Source organism: Acomys russatus, chromosome 12 (assembly GCF_903995435.1).
Source record: "Acomys russatus chromosome 12, mAcoRus1.1, whole genome shotgun sequence".
In the NCBI taxonomy this organism is placed as follows: domain Eukaryota; kingdom Metazoa; phylum Chordata; class Mammalia; order Rodentia; family Muridae; genus Acomys; species Acomys russatus.
The window spans coordinates 18,571,937-18,595,130 of NC_067148.1; the positions used below are offsets into that span (position 1 = coordinate 18,571,937).

General features: G+C 47.3%; 1 protein-coding gene across 2 annotated transcripts; it reads right to left on the reverse strand.

The window, feature by feature from the left end:
* Positions 1-1,322: 1,322 nt before the first annotated feature.
* Positions 1,323-4,388, reverse strand: Fzd5 (frizzled class receptor 5). 2 transcript variants are annotated; one of them, XM_051153949.1, is made up of 2 exons: positions 4,124-4,388; positions 1,323-3,727 (listed from the first exon to the last, which is right to left on the reverse strand). In XM_051153949.1, the coding sequence occupies exon 2, from the start codon at positions 3,481-3,483 to the stop codon at positions 1,726-1,728; it is 1,758 nt and encodes a 585-aa protein (XP_051009906.1). In that variant the 5' UTR covers positions 3,484-3,727; positions 4,124-4,388; the 3' UTR covers positions 1,323-1,725. The 2 variants fall into 2 exon arrangements, with proteins under 2 accessions (XP_051009906.1, XP_051009905.1); XM_051153948.1 differs by having other exon boundaries at positions 4,016-4,388.
* Positions 4,389-23,194: the final 18,806 nt, after the last annotated feature.

A 23,194-nucleotide genomic window follows, 5' to 3' on the forward strand; every position in this document is an offset into this window, starting at 1 on the left:
ATGCATTCTCCACTCAATACTTGGGGGGGGGGGGGATGAGGGGTGTCAAGCTGACTCAGGCTTAACTCCCACCCATTCCACCCCACCCCCAGGTGCTGCAAATGAAAATCAGGATGCCTAGACTCCAGCTGTTTTTCTAGGAAAAGCTTGGTGGACTTTCAATTGCTTTAAAATGTTTTAGCTCCCTAGGTCTAGTCCCCATTCTGTCTTGGTCACTGGGACTTGCCAGCCGGTGCACTAACATTTCTTTCCCAGTAACGGCCCCACACTCTTAGTGAATGAATGGTTAAACAGATTAGAAAAGCAAACAGACTTCTAATAGCAGAGAAACTGGGGGGGGGGGGGCGGGTAATGGAGTGTCTATCACTATACAGGCTCTCTCCACTGCCCCCTGTTACAAAGCCGGAGTTATAAGTCGTGTTTGTTTTCAGAAACTCTGCTTTGGAGGTATCTGGCTTTAAGCCAGTCCCTAGTTCAGGGACGCTAGTTTTCTCTCCCCTGAGTCGATGTTTGTTCCCAGGTAACTGGCCTCCCTCCCCCAGTTGGAACACTTCATTGGAGGGTGGGTGTGGCTTCTAATCACTGCTCTCCAGGAGGAGGAATAAGAAAAGCAAGAAAGACTGTTTAACATGATAAAGGAGGTGGGGTGGGAGGAGCAGATAAGAAGCAATGGGAATTTACTTTAATTACTGGAAGCATATCCGTTTTTTTGTCCTTTAATCTAAAGAGCCCCCCCTCCCTTTAGCAAAGATTCCTAAGTACTCCCAGAGGAGGGGAATGGGTTCGCTTTTACTGAAATTTGTAGCACAAGTTTTTGCTGTTGTTATTGTTTGGTTTTGTTTAAATAATAAGGGATTTCTGGAGCTTATTAAGAATCACTCACTCCTCCTCTAGCACAACCCTCACCGTCTCACCAGTTCAGAATTCACCTTTGCCAGTCACCCTCCCTCAGGCTCTCACTATGGCCAGTGTTTATGCCCAGCTCTAACGTACTCAAGACTCTATTAGGAATGAGGATGACTGAAAAGAACCAACACTTGCTGAGCAACGTTAAGGAGGCTCACAAAATCTTTAGCCCCCTAACCATGTCACTTGGGGATGGTCCTAACCACAACATGTTCTACTCTCAGGGAGGACTTGTCGGTATACACAGACCGAGCAGATAGCGCTAGCCTTTAAGTATCTTGGACATTTTAAGCAATAAAAAGGAGAAACTAGCTTAAAAAACAAAACACTCGACACCTTCCCAGTCGCAGCAGCCTTTCACTGTTCACATAAAAATTTTTTAAAATTTAAAAAAGACACACGTATATATTTTCCTAGTTTAGACAACACAGTCCAAAAAATAAAAAATAAAAGACCTGAACCACCGGTAACCTCATTACAACGCCAGCTTGAGGATTGAGAAGCCTCCAAAACAAAGGTAAATTTTGTTGCCAAAATGCAACAAATTTAAAAATTAAAATACATATAAATTAAAAACTGGGTACGTCTAAACAAGGCAGTAAGAAATGCAAACTAGGATACAACGTAGGCGAGCCGAGCTCCCAGGTAGAAGACTGGAGACAGGTACACTCTTGAAACCGCCCCCTTTTCCTCTCCAAGCTGCTCAGGGAGGAGGCAGCAGCACCAAGAAGGTAAACGGAAGTGACCTTCACAAAGCTACCAAGCAAAACAACCCCCCCTCCTTCAACTCCCAGCACTGTCCCTGGGTCTCCAGGCCTCCTATACGTGCGACAGGGACACTTGCTTGTGGTATGCGGCGGCGGGGCCGGGCGGCCCGGTCCTGCCGGTGAGCGCGGCGCTGGCCTCCGCATAGTCTCCTGCGGCCATAGCGCCACCGCTCTTGTGGCCCCGCCGAGAGCTGCAGCAGCAGCGGCTGGTGAAGCGCCGCCAAGACTCCAGGGTCTTGCCGGACCAGATCCAGACTCCCGACGTAATGCCCACCACCAGGCACATGAAGTACTTGAGCATGAGCACCCAGTACTCGGGTTTGGCACGCGGCTGGCCAGCATCGGGGCCCGGACACTCACAGGTGAGGGCCGCCTCCCAGCTTTCCCGGTAGTGCTGCTCATACAGGTAGCAGGCCACCACGATGCTGGCTGGCACCGTGTAGAGCAGAGTGAAGATCCCGATGCGGATCATGAGCTTCTCCAGCTTGTCCGTCTTAGTGCCACCTTGCTTGATGACGCTCCGGATGCGGAAGAGCGACACGAAGCCTGCCAGAAGGAAGAGCGTGCCCACCAACAGGTAGAGCACCAGTGGGCCAAGGACGAAGCCACGCAGCGAGTTCAGGTTTTGGTTGCCCACATAGCAGATGCCAGCTACTGGGTCCCCGTCCACGGAGCTTAGTGCCAGCGCCGTAATGGACTTGACACTGGGGATGAGCCAGGCAGCCAGGTGAAAGTACTGGGCATAGCCTGCGATGGCTTCATTGCCCCACTTCATGCCAGCAGCCAAGAACCAGGTGAGCGACAAGATGACCCACCATATGGAGCTGGCCATGCCAAAGAAGTAAACTAGAAGAAAGACAACAGTGCACAGCGCGGGGCCAGTAGTCTCATAGTGGATGTGGCTATGCTCACGGCTGCAGGCAACGCTGGCATGGCCCACGACCAGGCGCACCAAGAATCCCAGTGACACACACAGGTAACATGCAGACAGGAAGATGATGGGTCGCTCAGGGTAGCGGAATCGTTCCATGTCAATGAGGAAGGTGGCAACGGTGGTGGACGTGGAGATGAAGCACAGGACAGACCACAGGCCAATCCAGAAGGTGGCGAACGTGCGCTCGTCCGGGCTGAAGGACGGCTGGTAGCAGGGCACCGCACAGTTGGGCACCTGGCCAGTGCGCACCTTGTTGTAGAGCGGGTGTGTCTCCTTCAGGATGGGCACGAAGGGATCCCGGCACGTGCACACAGACGGGCCTCCCGAGGGGCACTCGCCCCCGGAAGCTGGCGCCCCTGGTGGACCTGGGAGTGTGGGTTTGGCCGGGAAGGACTTAGGGGACACGGTAGTGGCTTCGCTTCGGTTATAATCCATGCACAGAACTTCGGCGTCGCCACCCAGCACGGGGAGGCGGTCGCAGCTCATGCGCTCGGGCCAGGCGAAGCCGTACTGGCGCATGAGCGGAGAGCAGCCGGCCTTGGCGCGCTCGCACACGGAGCGGCACGGTGGCAACGGCTTGTGGTAGTCCGGCAAGCAGATGGGTGTGTACATGGAACACAGGAAGAAGCGCAGGTCTGGGGAGCAGTGGATCTCTACCAGGGGCCAGAATTGGTGCACCTCCAGGCCTGCCTCGTCCTGCGTGTCGTGGTTGAACTGGTTGGGCATGTGCGTCAGGTTGTAGCCAATGCCGCGGCACATGGGCACTGTGATTTCCTGGCACACCGGAGTCTTGGAGGCGGCTGCTGCCCGGCCCACCAGCTGCGCTAGCAGCAGCAGCAGCATCGAAGGCGGCCCGGACGGGTCAGGCCGAGCCATCTCCCCCCTTTCTTCCCTTGGCCTCCCGCTGCCCGGGTCTCTGAGGACCGACGAATCCACAGCCGGGGCTTTCCTCTCCAGAGTGTGACGCCTGGACTGGCTACCTGTTGGTTTCTTTTTCTCTTAAAGAAAGCCGTCCGAAGAGAAACTGTTTCGGGAAGGCGCTACCTCCGCCGGCAGCGCTCAGCTCCACGCCAGATAGGGCTGGAGAGACGGTTAGGGCTCGGATTCCAAGGACATAAGTCTTAAAAAGAGAAGATAGGGGAAAGAAGAAAAATCACAACCACCCCTCTTAGAGGAGAGTCAACCACTCGGTCTCCGTAAGAGGGGCTCCAATCTCTAATTTAACTCCTTTCCTCCCCTCCACCTCCTGGAAACAAACTTCAGATTCCCCCCCCACCCGACTGCTCCCGCCCGCCTCCCTTTCCTAACCCGGCCCTGCAGGCTGTGCCTGGGGCCAGAGAGCTCAGTCCCCGAGAAAGGGACAGAGGAACTGGGAGAACTGGGATTAGGGGAAGACGCGGGCTCTCACCTCTGAGAATCCTGCTGGGCGGCAGATTGTCTGCAGCTAGCCGGGCTCCTCCGTCCAGCGACTCCGAATCAGGCTAGATCTGGTAAAGTTTAACGACAAGCTAGGTACCTGTGGCGGCGACACATGGCAGCAGGTGGGGGACGTTTCAGAGAGCAGGGTGCCCCTCGACCACGGTCGACGCGGGCGGGTGAGTAGCCTTCCCTTCCTTCGGAGCCCTTTGCATGACTCCCGCAGAGCAGGGCAGGGACAGGCCGTGCCTTCCACCAGTGTCCCGGGGCCGGGACGAAGGGCAAGAGCTCGAGACAGCACTTGGGTTGGAAGGCGGAGGGGTGCGGCGGCCGGAGGGGACCCCACCACCTCACAGCACAGCGAGCAGGCGGCGCCGGCCGGGCCGGGACTGCATGGTCCGCGCCCGTCGCCGCGTCCCGCCAGCCGCTCGCCTCCTCCCCTGCAGGGGGCTCCGAGCTCCAGTCGACTCCGGGGGGCGGTGGCGGCGCTCTCCGGACGCGCCCCGCTCGGCTCCTCCCCCGAGCTCTCGTACTCTTCGCCCACCTCCAGTGAGCCCGAGCGGTGTACGACGGCTGCGGCGGAGTCCCGGCCGCAGGCTGACTGCCTTCTCCCGCCCCGCCCGGGTCACCTGCCTCTAATGCCCGCCGGGAGGCCCCGCCCCAGGCCCGCCCCCTCCCGCCCTGCCCGGAGCTGGGCCGCCCCACCGCGCGCTCCCCACGTCCCCGCCCACCTCCCCTTCGCCCCGACCTCTCCCCGAGCGCCCCGCGGCCCCGCCCGGAGCGGGCAGCGGAAGAGCGTCGACCAATCGTGGGCCAGGAAGTGACGAGGGCGGGGTCAATGCTAATCAGGCTTCCTAGAGAACCCGGGCGGGAAAGCTGGCCCCAAGTCCTTCTGGAGTTCTCTCTGTGGTTGTCCACTGGTGTTGGACTCACTTTCCTGAAGGGTTCTGGCTGCTGAACGCCTGTTTCCAGGCCTTACACCAGACCACCCTTCTCCAGCTAAGTGTCCTTATCGAGGTCCTGCGCTTGTTTAAAGGGAACCCAGAGGTCAATTTCAGTTGTGCCACCTGTTTCCCTTCTGAGCTACCTGGTGCTGGGTGAGAGACGCGCTAGTACTTAATGAGCAACCTTGTGTGAGTTAATCGTTTACACCTTGATACGCGATCTGGATACCGTAGGATTCTGAGACCAGACCGCCTCAGAACTTGACCTGCACAGCTGAGCTAGCAAGACTGCAGCAGAGACTTTGACAAACTTGTGCCCCTCTTGGTACCAGATCCTGATACACAGCAGGCACTCTGGTGGCAAACCTGAAATCTGAAGTTGGGCAGCAGAGTTCACAATCTTTACCACTCTCCCCTCTCCCGGCAAGATCGATATTTCCCAGGCTTTGCCCTTTCGTACACGCAACAACATCTTACCATTATAAAAAGAAAAATACATTTCTTTCCAATTTTGGAAGTGTTTAGAGATGTTAGTCCTTAGCAATCGACCCTGGCAGGTCCTAAGTCTCCCGCAGAGAAGAACTCTCAAGGTGCTGTGTCTTCCCCCACCCCCCGGGGGCTGGCTGCTGGGCACTCTAGTGAGGTTGGGACCGGGTAAGGGGGGCGCACTGGGGCAGCCGGGGCCCCGGGAAGACTTTGCTGCGCGCGGTCAGCTCAGGGACACACAGTGGCGCTCTCCTGATGGGTTAGTATACGGCAAGTTTCAAATATCCCACAAATGCCTCTTTTCTACGTGTTCTAATTAAGTTGGGAGACTGGGGTGTTTAGCATGCTTGAAATTCATTCATACGGTTATGAAGAGGCTTTAAACTGTATACTGCTCCTTCACTCCTTCCTCCCGCTGGGGGGAAAATGTGAAATAGTGTGAGGGCTTAGGGATACTTGAAGAACTCTGAGCTGACCTCAGTGGCTGAGATGTGTTGGGTGTTTGTCTTCTCTGGCATTTGTTCAGGCTGAAAAGCCATCTTCGGTTTATCAACAAGGCTGTGCTGTGTGGAAGCTAATGAAACCTTGTATTTTAATCTCAGCCACAAAGTTTAAAATGGAATAAACCATGTCTTCGCAGACATCACAGCTATTAATACAATGTTTAAAATGTGCTTCGCTCCTTTCCCTGGAATTCTCTAAAGTATTCCTATTTAATCTCTTTTGTTCTTAGTAGCTGCTTGGCCCTCAGGGTCTACAAACATCCTAGGCTTAGAATTAGTGGAGGGTGAAAGACTACAGCACACTAGTCAGAAAAGGAAGGAACCCCCAGTGGAAAGTATGTACAGCTTGCCAACATGCCAAGGGAGGCCTGCTACCCTTTATGTGCTGTGTATGTTGCTGCGAGGAACAAGTGTTGGCTAATAATAAAAATTATTTTGAAGTTGGAGAACGCAAACCACTCACACTGGAATTTAGCCAGGATACTTGTGTTGTTTCACTTGCTTCTGACTAGAGCATTATTATCTGCTTCTCTCTCTCTCTCTCTCTCTCTCTCTCTCTCTCTTTCCTTCCTCTCCTCCCTTCTACCTCTTTCTCTGTTTTTCTTCTCCTCCTCCTCTTCCTCCTCCTCCCCACCCTCCTCTCTGCACCACTGCTCCCGCTTGAACCTCTATTTTTTTTCTTCTTTTTAATTTAATTTTATTTGCTATTATTTTATGTGCAGGTCCTCTCTGCAAGAGCAGTCAGTGCTCTTAACTGCTAGGCCATCTCTCCAGCCCTTTAACCTCTCTTAATCAACAACAACAAAATCTGACTTTTGCTTAGAGATGCCAAATAATAACAGTAGTGATAGAAGGAAACATTAGCTGCGTGTGACCTTTAAACCCAGCACTCTGGAGGTACAGCAGGAGGGTGTGCGACTTGAGGACAACCTGGGCTACCCTGGCATTCTGTGTCTCAAAACAGAAGCAAACCGACAAAATAAACAGGGATAACTTTTTGTATTATTTTAATTTTGCCCCTTCCCCATATAGGACTTCAAAGATTATTTTTAAATATGCTGAATGGGGCTGGAGCAATGGCTCAGCAGTTAAGAGCATTGTCTGCTCTTGCAGAGGACCTGGTTCAGTTCCCAGCACCCACATGGTGGCTCACAACTATCTATAACTCCAGTTCCAGGAGAACTGATACCCTCTTAAGGCCTCCATGGGCACCAGGCATGCACATGGTTTTGTATGCATACATGCAGGCAGAAACTCATTCACTTAAAAATAAATAAATCTAAAAGAAATAGGATTTTTTGATATGCTGAGTATTTAACATACCTTATGAAGGTTGCTAAATAAATAAATATTTTGCCTCCTTTAATACTTGGAATAATCAGATAAAGAAACTGGCACCATAACGATTCCTTGGGTGTATTGGGTGTAGTTAGTCCACACAAAGGGTAGAAATCAATATTTTTATACATCATGATTATTACAGCTAATAACAATGTGATACAATTATAAAATTGCTGAGAATGTATACTTAAAAGTTAACACACATGGGCTGGAGAAATGGCTCAGAGGTTAAGAGCACTGGCTGTTCTTCCAAAGGTTCTGAGTTCAATTCCCAGCAACCATATGGTGGCTCATAACTGTCTAGAATGAAATCTGGTGCCCTCTTCTGCTGTGAAGATGTACGTGTAGGCAGAACCCTGTATACATAATAAATAAATAAATCTTAAAAAAAAAAAAGTTAACACACATACACAGATAAATATGTGGGCTGGATATGTGCTCAGTTTGGTTACTTAGCAAACACAAAAGACCTAGGCTCTATGCCCAATAACACCTAAAAGTAGGGGTGGTGCTTATTATGCCTATAATCCTAGCACTCAGAGCTGAAGCCAGGAAGAAACTCAAGGTTATCTGTCCTTGCCTGCTATCAAGGTTGGAGGCCAACCTGGCCTATATGAAACTTTGTCTTAAAAAGATGAGCATGTGTTACATATGCTAAAATAGCTTGATTTAGCCATTAAAGAAGATATAGATATATCCAAACACCACGTTGTAGTCATAAATATATAAAATATGTATTATCAATTTAAAGAGGCACTTTAGGGCCTAGAGAGATGGTTCAGTCATAAAGTACCTGCCCTGGGAGTGAGTATAAGGACTTGAGTTCAGATTTCCAACACCTGCAAAGAGAGGCAAGGGTAGGCGAATCTCTGTGAGTTCGAGGCCAGCCTGGTCTACAAAGAGAGTCCAGACCAACCAAGGTTACACAGAGAAACCCTGTCTTGAAAAACCAAAACCAACAAACAAACAAAACCACCCACTAAAAGCTGGGAGTGGAGAATGCCAGGAATGCCAGGGCCAAGGATCCCTTAGACTTGTTGGCCTGCCAGCCTATCATAGCAGTGAGCTCCAGTTTCTGTAAGAGACCCTGCCTTAAAAGGACAGCGGAGAGCAACAGAGGGTGACACTCAACACTGGCCTCTGCTCCAAGTGCGCATGCACACACAAGTATAATAAACCCCCACACACAAACATGTTCACACAAGACATACATAGTTTAATTTAAAACTTAATTTAAAAAAATAAATAAAAGTTAATTTTAAAAATCACTTTGGGGCTGGAGAGATGGCTCAGAAGTTAAGCGCACTGGCTGCTCTTCTAGAGGACCTAGGTTCAATTCCCAGCAACCACATGGTGGCTCACAACCATCTATAATGAGATCTGGTGTCCTCTTCTGGTGTGCAGGCATACATGCAGGCTGCACACTGTATATGTAATATGTAATAAATAAATCTTAAAAAAATAAAATAACTTTGAAAATGCAAATTTTTCTTCTGAGTTTCAATTTATTATACAAAGAATTAGAACACATTTTTGTTTTAAAGATCCCATTGTGTGTATGTGCTGGGGATTGAACCCAGGCTCTTGCACATTCCAAGCACATTCTCTATCTCTGAGAAACGCTCTACCAGCCCATACAAACATTTCACATTTCATTTTGTTTGTTGTTAGTACTGTGGGTGTGTGTCCTGGTGTAAGAATGCCATGGTGCTTGTGTGGCACTCAGCTCTCCTTGCACCCTGGGTTCCCAGGATCAAACTAAAGCTCTTTTGCCTGCTGAGCCATTTCATCAGTCCAAAGATGAAACTTTTTAAATTTTCATTTTTACTGTTTTGTTTTTCAAGGCAGAGTTCCACCTGTATAGCCCTGGCTAGCCTGGAACTCACTTTGAGGCTGACCTCAAAATCACAGAGATCTGCCTGATTCTGAAGTGCTGGGATTAAAGGCGCGTGTCACCATACCCAGCTCCAAAGGTAAAATTTGTTTTGTTTTGGTTTTTGGTTTTTCGAGACAGGTTGCCCTTTGTAGCCCTGGCTGTCCTGGATTCACTTCGTAGACCAGGTTGGCCTCAAACTCACTGTGATCCACCTGCCTCTGCCTCCCAAGTGCTGGGATTAAAGGCATGTGGCACCTCCAGCTAGCTACCAAAGGTAAAATTTTTAAGCACTTGGAACTCTACCAACTATCATCTATTACTTTCCTCACCTGTCCCTCCATAAAACCAGTTAAACAAACATCACAGTTCTTTTTTTTTTTTTCAAACATTACACTTCTGATAAGTGCTATTTTAAATATATTTCTGGAGAGTCGAATTCATAAAATTCAACTTAAATTATTGTTCAAAATATGTTTATTTGTTGAAAATGTGGAGGGTAATGATACTTACCTCATTTTTTAATGTGTGGCATTCCATTAGTTTAAAAAGTATTTCTTCCATATTTTATCACAGGGGAGTAGTTATGGATTTTTTTTATTTTTTATTTTTTAGTTATGGATTTTTAATCATAGTATCTTTATGTTCTTTACAAATGCATCCTTTGTAAAGTGAACAGGCAGCCTTTGTGTACTATTTATTTACTTTTTGGGCTATTTATTTGTTTATGAGGCAGGGTTTCACTATAAAATCTAACCTTGAGTGTGGTGCGTGGTGGCACATGCCTTTAATCCCAGCACTGGGGAGGCAGAGGAGGCAGATTGTTGTGAGTTTGAGGCCAGCCTGGTCTACAAAGTGAGTCCAGCACAGCCAAGGCTACACAGAGAAAAAAAAAAAGAAGAAGAAGTCTAACCTTGAACTCAAAAGGATCTTCCTGTGTCTATATCTTGAACAGACCCATGCCAGGCTCTCTGAGTACTACTTAATATATTGATAACTGGGGGTGGGGGGGGGGTAATGGTATGCTAAATATACACACTTTCAGCAGTCTACTCCACAGTCTTGCAGACTAAATGAATGAGTGGCAGCTGAGGTGAACTTAGCACATGAGCTTGACGCCACTTTGTCAAATACAGTATGAGGTAGGAGCTTTGCCCCTACTCACCTTGCACGCTTGAGCAATCCACTGGCCGGCTCCAGGCCCTCCTTCACATCTGTAGGGGAGAGTTCTAAATATTTACCTAACAGAGTTGGCATCAGAAGTTAATTGAATTTGTAGGGTAAAGGGGAGGGAAACCGTGTTTAGTGCCCGAAGCGTCTACGCAGATCTTCATGGTAGTTACTAGCTTTTTCTAAGGTGCCCTCCACGTTCCTGGTCCCCAGTTTTCTGGGGGGTGTTTGTATTTTATTCCTGAGCACACTCCAGCTGTCACCAGTTATCTTTGGCACTTAGTACTAACTCGAATGCCAAAGCAGGGCTCGTCACTTGCCCTGGCCAAAGGGCGTACAGCTGGCATCCTCAATCACCTGTATGCACAGGTGCTGGCACGAGTGAGCCTCCATGGCCAACCTGACTCTCATGGTATCTCCAGGCAAGCTCTGCCTGTGTCCACGGCATCTTTGTTCAATCCTCTTCCCATCGTAGCGGCCGCTTTCCAACCAAGAAACCAAGACAGCAACCAGAGGAAATGCGTGAGCCATTTTCCTGGGTTGATGATGAAAATGTCTTCTGCACATACAAGCTGAGGAATCTCACTCTCATCTTTAGTCCTCTCCCCTCCCACACCACAGCAAAGATTATAGAAAGGGAAAAGCAGCTTTCCTTTTCTCCCCGAGGTCGTGGAGAAGCAGGCTTTCCCACATTGATCTGCAGCTCTTGGCTGCCTGTTACACCCACCCAGGGACCTTTAAGAACCCTCTCAACCTTGGGCCCTGTGGAATGGGATTTCTGGTCGAGGGCCGTAAATACTGTTTTCAGGTTTCTTTTGTTTGCTCATTTCTGTTGCTTGTTGATTTTTTTTTTTCAATTCTCCAGGTGATTCTCATTTTTATATAGGGCTAAGAACCACTGAAAAAAAATAGTTTTGCTTCAGCCTCAAACTGGAACCCCATGGGCCTTCTGCAAAAGACTATTTTATACACATTAGTGTATAAAACGGAACCATCAAAGCAAGGAATAGATGCTTCTAGGCTTACTTGCATGTGAGTTTTGCATGGGCTAAGGGAACAGGTAACTCAATAGAACTCTGGTAAAATCCAGGACCAGTGGCAACTCCAATAACAGCAGTTTGAGTGAGAATCTCTGACTTCCCACATATGTATCATGCTAACATTTTACATATGTACTTTCTTTTCCCCAAAGAGTCCTGGAAGATTGGCTATTATTATCCCATTTCATAGATGAGGAGACTCTGGTTCAGATGGACTCTGTAACTTGAAGAATGGCTGCACATCTTCCTGTTTGGATTCCATGACCCTGAAGGTTACATGCCCATCAAGTGCAAGCCTGGCTGTGGGCCTGGCCATGACTGGTCGAGAAAACCTGAGCCACAGAACCATTAGGTGGTAAAGCTCACACTTATTGATTCCCTTTGTTCTGTGGGGTCCCTTCAGTTCTTCTGTAAGAACTCTGGACTCATCCAGAACTTGAGTTTAGCAGACTAGGCCTGAGGTAGACTGTTCCTTAGTCTATATTTCAGAACATGTTACTTTAAATCTTTTTAACTGACAGCTTCATACATGAATACCCTTCACATACGATGTTGCATACCTCAATGTCCTCTCTCACAGCCTCATCCCCTCCATGACAAAATGCTGATGGGCCTGATCTCGTGCAGGTGTTGTGTAGATAACCACAGCTGCAGTGAGTTCATGTGTGCAAATGACCAGAAGACATCTCTTTGCTCCATATTTCTCCATCCCCTGGTTTTTACTTTCTTTCTTATGAGTGATCAGAACCTAAATCTTGACATTACACATGATTCTGACACAAGGTTCAAGATTCCCAACCTAGCACCCAAGAACAACAACAAAAAAAAAAAAAAAAAAAAAAAGAAGACCAAGAGTAATGACTCCTGCTGTGAACCCAGCATTTGCTGCCAAGAACATAGAGATAGAAAAGCATTGTCTGACAAAGCAGGACATCGTGGGAGTTTACAGGGGGCACTTGGCCAAGCTGATGGCGCAGAGAAGACCCAGACTTGACTGAATGTGAGTTGGATAATTTATCAGGGTTTAGTACAAGGAAGAGAAACCACTCTGGGTGTTTCTAAAGATAGATTTATTTAGTTAGTTATTTTTTTAAAGATTTATTTATTATTTATACAGTGTTCTGCCCACCACAAGAAGGCACCAGATCTCATTACAGGTGGTTGTAAGCCACCATGTGGGAGCTGGGAATTGAACTTGGGACCTTTGGAAGAGCAGACAGTGCTCTTAACCTCTGAGCCATCTCTCCAGCCCTATTTAATTGGTTAGTTAGTGTATATGAGTGCTGTCTTCATGTACTTCTACACACCAGAAGAGGAGGGCATCAGATCCCATTATAGACAGTTGTGAGCTGCCATGTAGTTGCTGGGAATTGAACTCAGGACCTCTGGAAGAACAATCAATATTCTTAATCACTGAGCCATTTCTCCAGTCCCTCACTCTGGGTATTTCAATCAGACAAAGATTTAGTATTAAAGGTTCAAGCATGGGTTTATGCAACTGTGGGAAGGATTGGAAAGGTAGAAGTCAATACTCCTGGCATATTGAGCTCAGAGGCTGACCACAGTAGCCATGGTCCAGAAACCAGGCTTTTGCAGCTGCCTCCCAGACCCTCAGAGTTGATGACTCACCATTACAAGGGGATACTAAGTCTGGCACCATGAGCTGCCTTCTATTGTGACTCCCTAACTTCACTTGCCTGTATCTGCCTGAGATATCTCACTGAAGGCATTTGGGTGACCAACCATGTGTTTCAGATCCACACCCTAGCTGCAAGGGAGTCTGAAAGTATCTTTTGTTGTTGTTTTGTTTTGCTTCCAATCTCTTTGACTGCATTACTAGAAGGATAGGATGGAGGTTAAAAGAACCACCCTTCTAAGCCAGGGAGGCAGAGGCAGGGGGACCTCTATGAGTTTGAGACCTGCCTGGTCTACAGAGTGAGTTCAGGATAGTCAGAACTATACAAAGAAACCTTATCCTGAAAAACCAAAAGGGGTTGGGGGGGGTGGGGAGAGTCACTTTTCTAGACAGAGGAAACAGGCCAGACAAAAGACATGGAAGCAGAAAGAGCCTACCTCAAGTGGTAGGCTACTGGAAATTCCTAGGTCACCATGGAGTACCTGTTTGCCTGAGGTGCCCTCAGGTCTAATCAAAAGTTATCTCATAAACTATATCCATATGTACATTCTACACACAATACTGTTTCACTGATGGTGTGTTTGCTGTATTAACTGACAAGTGTGGTACAAGAACAAAGAGGAGAAACAGATCGTGCAGAAGAAAATAAAAGTATTAGGCACTATTTTATCCCCAACACAACTGGGGCCTAGCGTCAGTTTATCTTGCCTTGAAAGGATATCTGAGACTAGATGGCTCTTTTCCCCTTTCCTCCTGGGGATGGAACCCAGGGTCTCATGCACGTTAGGCAAGGCAAGTGCTTTACCACTGAGATATATCCCAAAGCCAGTACTGACTAACTCATAATGAACAGATTTTGCTACCAATGTAAAGACTGGAAAGTTCAAGAAAAGGGTGCATGTGGTTAGGAATTTCTTACTGCTTCATACCATGAAAAAAAAATGCAAGAGGGAGGGAGGGGGGGGAACAAAGAGAGAGACAGAGACATGGAGAAGAGAGACCTTTACAACTAACCTATGGTGCTTACCAGGGATGTGTTAATACCTTATTGCCTCTTAAACCTCCCATTTCTTAGTAGTATAGAATATTCCACACGAACTTAGGGGGGAACAAGCACCAAAACGGAAGTAGAACCTAACATTTCTCCAGGCTTAGTGTTGCAAACACATAATTGGTCCACCTAACCACATTGCTTTCCTCCTTATGAAGATTAGAATCACGCATGCGCAAGAGCCGTCCTCTGGGCCAAGAAGGGAGAGGAGGAACGGGAAGTAAGTCTTGAAGGGGCTGCTGGTAAAGGTTTCACACAGAAGAAAAAACAGTGATTTGTCGACAGGAGACACATGCAAGTGCAGGCGTGTGCTTCCTGCCAGTATCCACACAGCCATGGAAGAACTAAGCTGATGGAGAGGTGAGGAAAGTGCTTGGTGCACAGCACGTGGAGGACATGAGTTCAGGTCCTCAGAACACTCGTATAAAGGCTGTGCATGACATCATATACCTATAGTCCAAGACTAGGGAAGGGGAGTCGGGCAGATTCAGCGGCTCGCTAGCCGGCTGGTTGAGCTGCAATTCGAAGAGAGATCCTGTCTCCATAAATAAGATAGAGCAACGGAAGTGGAAATCGATAGAGGACAGCCCGCATCAACCTTTGGCTTCCACGCTCACCTGCACACACACAGCGAGCTAAGCCGGCACACTGAGGAGGGATGACTTGAGGTTGCCTGACTCAGGACCTCTTGTTGGATGCTATAGCCCTGTAGAGCCGTATTTTTAGCCACTTGCAACCCAGAGCATCCCAGCAGTGGGCACAGCCTACCCACTTACCCTTGCCTAGTGGAAGTCTTTGGAGGAGGAGACTTTGCAACCGCAATTTATTCTCGTTCTCTGTCTCTGTCTCTCTGTGTCTCTGTCTGTCTGTCTGTCTGTCTGTCTCTCTCTCTCTCTTTTTTTGAGACAGGGTTTCTCTGTGTAGCCTTGGCTGTCCTGGACTCGCTTTCTAGACCAGGCTGGCCTCGAACTCAGAGATCCACCTGCCTCTGCCTCCCAAGTGCTGGGATTAAAGACCAGGCCCGACAATTTATTCTCCTTTTAAACCAGAAAAAATTGCTACCCACCCTTCCAAAGACTACACTTACTTAAACATCATTTCTTCCAGGCTGAGTTGTTGCTGCCTGTGAGGGCCACACAGCCATTCCACCACCACTCTGTAAAAAACATTTTACTCCTTGACACTGCCAACCAATATTTGCTGGGCACCTGCTATATTCTTGGTACTTGTCAGGCATGGGACCCAGGCAGGTGAATGCGAATTCCAGACTAGCTGGAAAAGAAAATAGATGAATAAATTATAATTACCTTTTTTTAAAAGGAGGGGGGAGAGGAATGGATCCTGTGTGTGATGGTTACTCTTGATTGCACTGAGACACACCCGGGAGACAAATAAAGCATAGGTGTAGCCTTCCTGGGAGGACATTGCCAGAAAGAATGATCTAAGGGGAAGACCAGTATTCAGTATGGCTGGCATCGGGACAAAACTGAGACTCCAAAGGAGATAACACAGAAGGGGAACCTGCTAGCAGGAGCATTCTCTCCGGCTCCTTTCCTCCGTCCATCTCTGTGCCACGCCCTCTGCTTGGTAGCAGCCCTAAACTGAGGGACACTGCTCGGCCACACCCTTGCACGGGGATGATGCTTTGTCTCCCACACCCCAGAAACAGCTCAGCCAACTGGCCATCGACCATGGTCTCTGAAACTATGGGGAACACATCTTTCGTCCTTTAAACTCTTGGTCCCAGATATTCATCTCAGCGGCAGAAAGCACCCTGGTTCCTTCCTGAGTCCTGGAAGTATGCAGAGGGGGTTGGCTCATATCAGCACCCCGTGATTTGTTTCATAGTAAAGTGAAACTATTGGCTCATTTGTTTTTCTTTTTCTTTTTTTTTTTTTTTTGCATTTTCTCCACTGGATTATAACGTTCTTAGGGAAACTCACATCCCCAGCACCTTCCCTAGCAGGTTATATTTTGCAAATATCGTGTAAAAAATCCACAGTCCCTCTTGGTCTTCTACATTATAATGTTGCCGTTCCACAGGTAGGAAGGAAGGAGGGAGGCCCAGGTCACTTCTGCCACCATCCTGGTGTATGTGGGGGGTGAGCGGGGGCATGTGTGTGTGTGTGTGTGTGTGTGTGTCTGTGTGTGTGTGTGTGTGTGTGTGTGTGTGTGTGTGTGTGTGTGTGTGAGACTTCTCCTACTAGAATGTGTTTGGAACTGATGCAGTAGGATTTCCACAGACAGTTCATAAATGAACTATGTGGCTTCTACCTGATTCTCATAGAACACTTTCTTGAAATGATGAAGCGAGGGAGGGAGGGAGGGAGGGAGGGAGGGAGGTAGGGAGGGAATAGAGAGAAAGAATGAGAGAAAATGCTCCTGCTAGAAACTTTCCTTCTGCTCCCTCAAGGAAGCCAATGTAGGCGCTGCAATTGACCGTAGAAGATGAGTTGACAAACTTGTGGCCATCACAGGTCACGTGTCTGGTAACAAGGGTCAAGGAGCTGCCAGAAGACTCCAGTGTCTGTTTGAAATCACCCCAGACGGTTACATCTTCCCAGTAGTGGCTTCAGATCTTGTGTAGCTGAGATCAGAGTCATTGCTCCAACTTCTTTAAATCCCTGAGCCTCCCTCCCCACTCCCGTGTCTGGGCGTAATTAAATGCATGTTGTTTTACGCTACTGGCCTGGAGCGCTTTGTCGCACGCAGTGGTGGTAATTGGAATACCCCAAATCTGCCTTTCTATGAAGCCTTAGATGGTCCGGAGACCTTTTTTTTCTTCCTTTTTACCTGGCCCAGTTGGTGATCAACTGAGGCACTGAAGCTCCAGAACTTTTATCCCCGACACTTTCATCCTGTTGAATGTCCCTGTTGATGATATGCATGTGAAATGTCTAATCTTTTAAAACACAAATCTTCGCCATTGATCTTAATATCCTGCTGCAGTGGGCTTCCCCAGGTCAATTGTGTGCAGTGGGGAGAAGAAGGCTTCCTTTCATCCATTTTAAACGCGCTTCCTTTTCATCTCATCTTGTCCTCTTGTTCTTCCCCAAGTAAAGCCATTTCCATTTTGTGGGGACCTAGACACAGAGGACTGAGTTGAGACAATAATCTTCCTTTGAGCTTGTCACCCAGAAGGCCTCGGGCGCGCTGGGACACGGAGCAGTGGATTTTAGCTGGTGACTTCAAGGTGAGGAAACACTTGGTTCTAATTAGTCACAGTTTTAGTTCTAAAGTTTTTTTTTAATGGGCGCTAAATTCTGCAAGAGGTGATGGGGGTCTTGGAGTAGGACTGGTGTTGGAGCAGATCACAGTGGGAAGACCCTTGGGGTGAGCCAGGGGCAACTGGGGTTCAAGTCCCAGCCAGTGAACCAGCTGTGTGCCCTTGAACAGAGCAGTCAACCTCTCTGGGGCTCATTTTTGACAGTCAGGCAAGGGAGAGAGGTTATATCAGAGTACCCTGCAGTGCCCTTTAACCTCTACCAGTCCTAATTGCCAGTCATGTAGAAACACCTGCCGCACAAATTCCTTGGAAAAACTGGGTTGTAGCTGAAGAGAACAGGCAAGAAGAGCAGTGGTTTTCTGTTTCCAAAACAGAATCCCAACTAGGCTTCTTGTCCAAATAATGGGTTCTACTGGTTGCGACTAGTAAGGGACAGGTTGGCAGCTGGCGAATTCTGCTTCCCAGGGCTGGCCTCCGAGTTCCCTTCACTCCTGCCCCAGTGGGCGTGTCAGTTCCAATGGGCAATCTCACAGCTTCACTGTTGGAAGTTTTGCTGGGACAGCTTTGCACCAAGTGACAAGAGGAAGGTCAGCGTGTCTCTGCTGCACAGTCACCTCATAGAGGAAGAAAGAATATTATCCCGGAGAACAATGCACCGGCACTCGTCACATGAGTCCCAAACAATTGGACTCACCCCAACCTTTTCTCCACACAGAAGAACAGTCAGGCATATTAGGGCTAAGAAATAGTGTTCCGCCCATCTTAAGCCCGTCTGAAGTCCTCTGTCTTTGCCATGCCAACTGTCCCACCTACAGGGCGATTCTCCTTCCTGTTTTTGTTTGTTTTTCCTGGCGCCGGGTACCGGACTGAGGGCCTCGTCCGCACTAGGCAAGCTATGGGCCGTTAAGCTACATCCCTAGTCCTGTTTTTCACTGTTCGTTTTTTGAGGCATGGTCTCTGTCTACCTTGCCCAAGCAGGCCTTGAACTTGCAATCCCCCTGCCTCAGTCAGAGTAGCTGGAGTTACCCACCTGCACCACCAGGCACAGCTACAGTGTGACTCTTAGGCTCTAACACACGTCCTTAGCTCTGCATCCTGCTTCTGTACGATTTTCAATTTCCAGTCCCAAGTAAAGAACATGCTTCTTATTATCTTTGATCCCAGAATCTCTTGCATCCATTCCTTTTTTTTTTTTTTTTTTTTTTTTTTTAGACAGGGTTTCTCTGTGTAGCCTTGGCTGTCCAGGACTTGCTTTGTAGACCAGGCTGGCCTCAAACTCAGAGAGATCTGCCTGCCTCCTGGAGTGCTGGGATTACAGGTGTGCATCACCGCGCCCGGCTGCATCCATTACTGTTGAAGGGTACTGTTGTGTATGAGGGGCATTGGTTTTTCACCAGTGGGTTGGCAAACTCTGTCAATAGGAACACGTGACACCACAGAGACCTACTTGTAAGATGGGCGAAAGCGGATGTTGGAGGTGTAAGGTAGACTATTGGCTTGTTTAGGTTATTTGGGCAAAATAAGAAACAAATGTGGCTCATTTCTCAGGAAGAAGCTGCCTCCCCAACTACCCTCTGGTACTCAATGGTTGATGCTAAAAATGTGTCCTAACCACATTGTGCCCCCTTCTACCCTTGCTATTCTCATTCTAGCTAAGGAAGGCCTGTTACCATCAAACTTTTTGCTATAGGGTACCATTTTCTGTTACACAAAGGCACTCTAATGATCTGTTCCTGTTCAACTGATCGGTAGAGATAATTGGTGGAAGTAACGTGTCAACAGCAGAGTGCAATTTCTGTTCCTCTTGAATAAAGTAGTTTATACTTAGCAAAACTGAAGCATCCAGGGCCGGGCTCTTCTACTTGTCTTCTTCCTCCACCCTCTGGCCTCTGCTCCGTTTCCCTGGCTAACACCTTATATTACTTAGCATGGCACTTTAGTTACAGCTGATGAACCAGTATTGGTATTCCATTACTAGAGTCTTCTAAAGGTTTGCCAATATGTGATAGCACACAGCCATTCTTATAGCATCATATCGAATAGTTTCACAGTCCTAAAAATAAATCAGCCGTGCTGCATTCATTAACCCCTTCCTTGCACCAAACCCCTAAGAACTACCAGCCATTCTCCTGTCTTTATGGTTTTGCTCTTTCACCTAATTTATACTATACATTCTCTCTTCCTGTTGACTTCTTTCACCTGACAACATATATTTAGGGTTCCTCCATATCTCTTACGGCCTTATGTAGTTTTACCACGGAATCATATTGCCATAGATGGGTGAACCACAGTTTGCTCATCCACCCATCTACTGAGGCCGTTTCTTGGTTGCTTCCACATTTGGCAAGTTAGGAGTAAAGCTTCTAGAAACATCATGTGTGCGTTTCTGTGTGGACACATTCTTCATTCAGTGACCATTGGGTCATACATTAAAGGAGTGTGGTTACTTGCTTAAGCTGCTTAAGTAACCTTCCACGTGCTGCTGCCAAATGTGAGTAACAATTCCTGCATCCCTTGTCTTTAGCAGCAATTGGGGTCTTAGCTGGCCCAAGGGGTGTGTAATGGTGTCCCATTGTTTTGGTTTGCAATTTCCCACTGACAAATGATATAGAGCATATTTTCATATGCTTATTTGCCATCTTCTCAGTTACACTGTTGGAAGTCTCTGTGTATTTGCATATAAGTCCTTTATTAGAAATGCATTCTGTGAGTATTGTTTTTCCATTTGAGAACTGTCTCTTCATTTAAATTTTTTAAATTTTATTTTATGCATATGGGCATTTTGCCCACATGTATATCTGTGTGCCATGCGCATTCCTGGTGCCCATGGAGGTCAGTAAAGAGTGTTAGAACCTTTCGAACTGAACTTACGGATGGTTGTGAGCTGCTGTGTGGATTCTGGGAATTGAACCCAGGTCTTTTGGAAGGACTTATGCTTTTTTTTTTTTTTTTTTTTTTTAATATGAGGCAGGGTTTCTCTGTGTAGCCCTGGCTGTCCTGGACTTCCTTTGTTGACCAGGCTGGCCTCAGACTCACAGATATCCTCCTGCCTCTGCCTCCCAAGTGCTGGGATCAAAGTCGTCTGCCACTATACCCTGCAGGGCCCATGTTCTTAACCACTGAGCTTATTTCTTCTTTCTTTCTTTCTTTCTTTCTTTCTTTCTTTCTTTCTTTCTTTCTTTCTTTCCTTCTTTCTTTCTTATGCTATCTTTTTGTAGGGAAAGGCTCTTAATGAACTCCTTCCCAGTTGTTCAGTATTTTTGACATATACATGTATGTGTGTGCATGTGTATGTATTGCCTACAATTTTGGTGTTTTGTATCTAAAAACTCATCTTGTCAGGGCCTAGTGCACATGTCTGTGCTCATGTCTTTGCCCAGGACTCAGAAGGCAAAGGCAAGAAGACCTCTATCGGTTTGCCAGTGTGATTTGCCTAATGAGTTCCATGTCAACCAAGGCTGCCTCATAAGACTGTGTCTCAAAGTTGATTAATTTATTTAATTTTAAAAGATGTTTAAATTTCTGGGGGAAAATATTCAAGCCAGCTCCGAAGGGACCAAGAGAACAACTTGAAGAATCTTGGGACACTGTTCTGAGGGTCCTGCCACCTTAGGATGATTCCTAGCTCTGGGTCTGCATCCCCCCCCCACCCCCCACCTTTCCTCACTCCATTTGTGCTTCAATAGGACAGGCTTCTGTTATCACTGGCTTTCTCCTTCCGGCAAAATAGTCCTGATTGGACCTTTCAGAGAGGAAAGAGGGTGAAAGGAAGGATATTGCAGTTTTGGATCATCTCTTCAATTAACATTTTAAAATTTTATTTTAAAATGTCTTCAAATCCCTGATGATTTATTAAGTAGGGATTCGCTATCAGCCCAGCATTGTATTTAAATTTTCAAATATAATTAATTAAGCAATTGTTGTCGTAAAGAGACTGTCCTGAAATGGAAGTGGCCGCCCTTTTAAAAGATAGCCAGCTAGTCTTTGAACATCTTTGAGTCTAACATATGCAGTCTATCACTTCCTAGAACTTCTAAAACTACAAGTCAAAATAGGTTCTTTCCCTTGATAAGGTAGTTGCATCAGATGTTTTGTTATAGTGACAGAATACTGGCTAGCAGCAAGAGTAGTCCTCAAATGAAGAATCAAGAAGCCATTTAAATTGCTATTAAAATGCTCAAGGCCAGATACTTTAAAAGAGGAGAGGGGCGCCTGGTGTGGTGGCACACACCTTTCATCCCAGCACTTGGGAGGCAGAGGCAGGCAGATCGCTGTGAGTTTGAGGCCAGCCTGGTCCACAAAGCAAGTCCAGGACAGCCAAGGTTACACAGAGAAACCCTGTCTCAAAAAAAAAAAAAAAAAAAAAAAAAAAAAGAAGAAGAAGAAGAGAGGAGCTTTTAGCTTGTAAGCCTGGAAGCTCAGCAAGGCATCTCTTCAGAAGAATAACATCTGAGTTCTGACAAGGGCCTCATGGGCAGACGCCGTCACAATGTGGGAGCATGGATAGAAGCCAAAAGCTCCTGTGAGATGGGCCACACTGGTCAACAAGGGCCCAAGAGAGACTGAGGGACCATGCCAGGCTGGCTTATAAGAAGCCACCCACAAGAACCCTGAGAAATGTATTGGCTCCCCTTACAGACTGTATGACTCCTGCCTGTTCTGACAAGGATCAGTCAGTCTTTTAACAGGAGCCCTTGGTGGAAGAGACCACATTCCAGCTACAGCAGAGCTTGAGGAAGAATTGTTTTTTAAACTCCCTGGGACTCACTCTCTAGGATTCCTGAGAGTTTGGTGGGGGTAAGCAGAAGGTGCAGACAAGAGAATTTAAGGTCTTTCTCTTCAAAGATGCCAAGTTGAGCCACATTGAAATGCACTGCCAAACAGACATCACAGTGGCTGAAGACAAAAGAGACTGAAGACAAAAAAGAGGAGCCACGCAGTGGCCATTTCCTGACCCACACATCCCGGAGTCTGTGTATTTCCAAATAATGTGGGACAAACATGTCCTTTGCTACAGAAGCTTGAGCCTGATTGGCTACTGCAGGCAAGAGGGTGACAGACAGGACAACAGTGTCAGCAGCCTGCCTGGAATCAGAGGCAGACTGACTTTTGCCTTTTGAGAGGTGGGTGGGGCAGGATCTTATGCTATATCTCCCCAGCTGGACTGGCCTTGGACTCACAGGGACCCACTTGTCTCTGCCTCCCAAGTGCTGGGATTAAAGGCACTCATCAAAAAATCAAAAAAATAAAATAAAATAAAATAAAGGCACTCATCACCATACCCAGCCCTCAACCCCAACTTCTTTTGATGATTCTCTCCTTTTTTAATTGAAGATAGATTTTTTTTTCTCATAAAATATATCCTGATTATATTTTCCCCCTTCTCCTATTCCTCTCAGTTCCTCATCACGTCCCTTCCCCTCCGGATGGATTCATTTCCTTTCTGTCTTTTGTTAGAAAACAAACAGGCTTCTAAGGGATTATAAATATAATATAACAAAAACTTAACATTTTAGAATTAGACAAAGCAAACAGAAGGAAAAGAGCCATGGAGAAGGCACGAGAAACAGAGACCCACTCCTTTGCACACTCAAGAACTCCACAAAAACACTAAGCTGGTTCTAAACCTGTGGGGTGCCATTCCTTTGGGGGTCAAATGACCCTTTCACAGGGGTCACCTAAGACCATCGGGAAACAGATGTTTATATTACGATTCATAGCAGTAGCAACATTACAGTTATAAAGTAGCAATGAGAATAATTTTATGGTTGGGGGTCACCACAGCTTGAGGGGCTGCATTGAAGGGTCACAGCAGCAGGAAGGTTGAGACCAACTATGCTCAGAAGACCTGGTTGCAGACCTGTGCTGGCCCTGTACTTGCTGCCCTTCGAGGCACCTTTT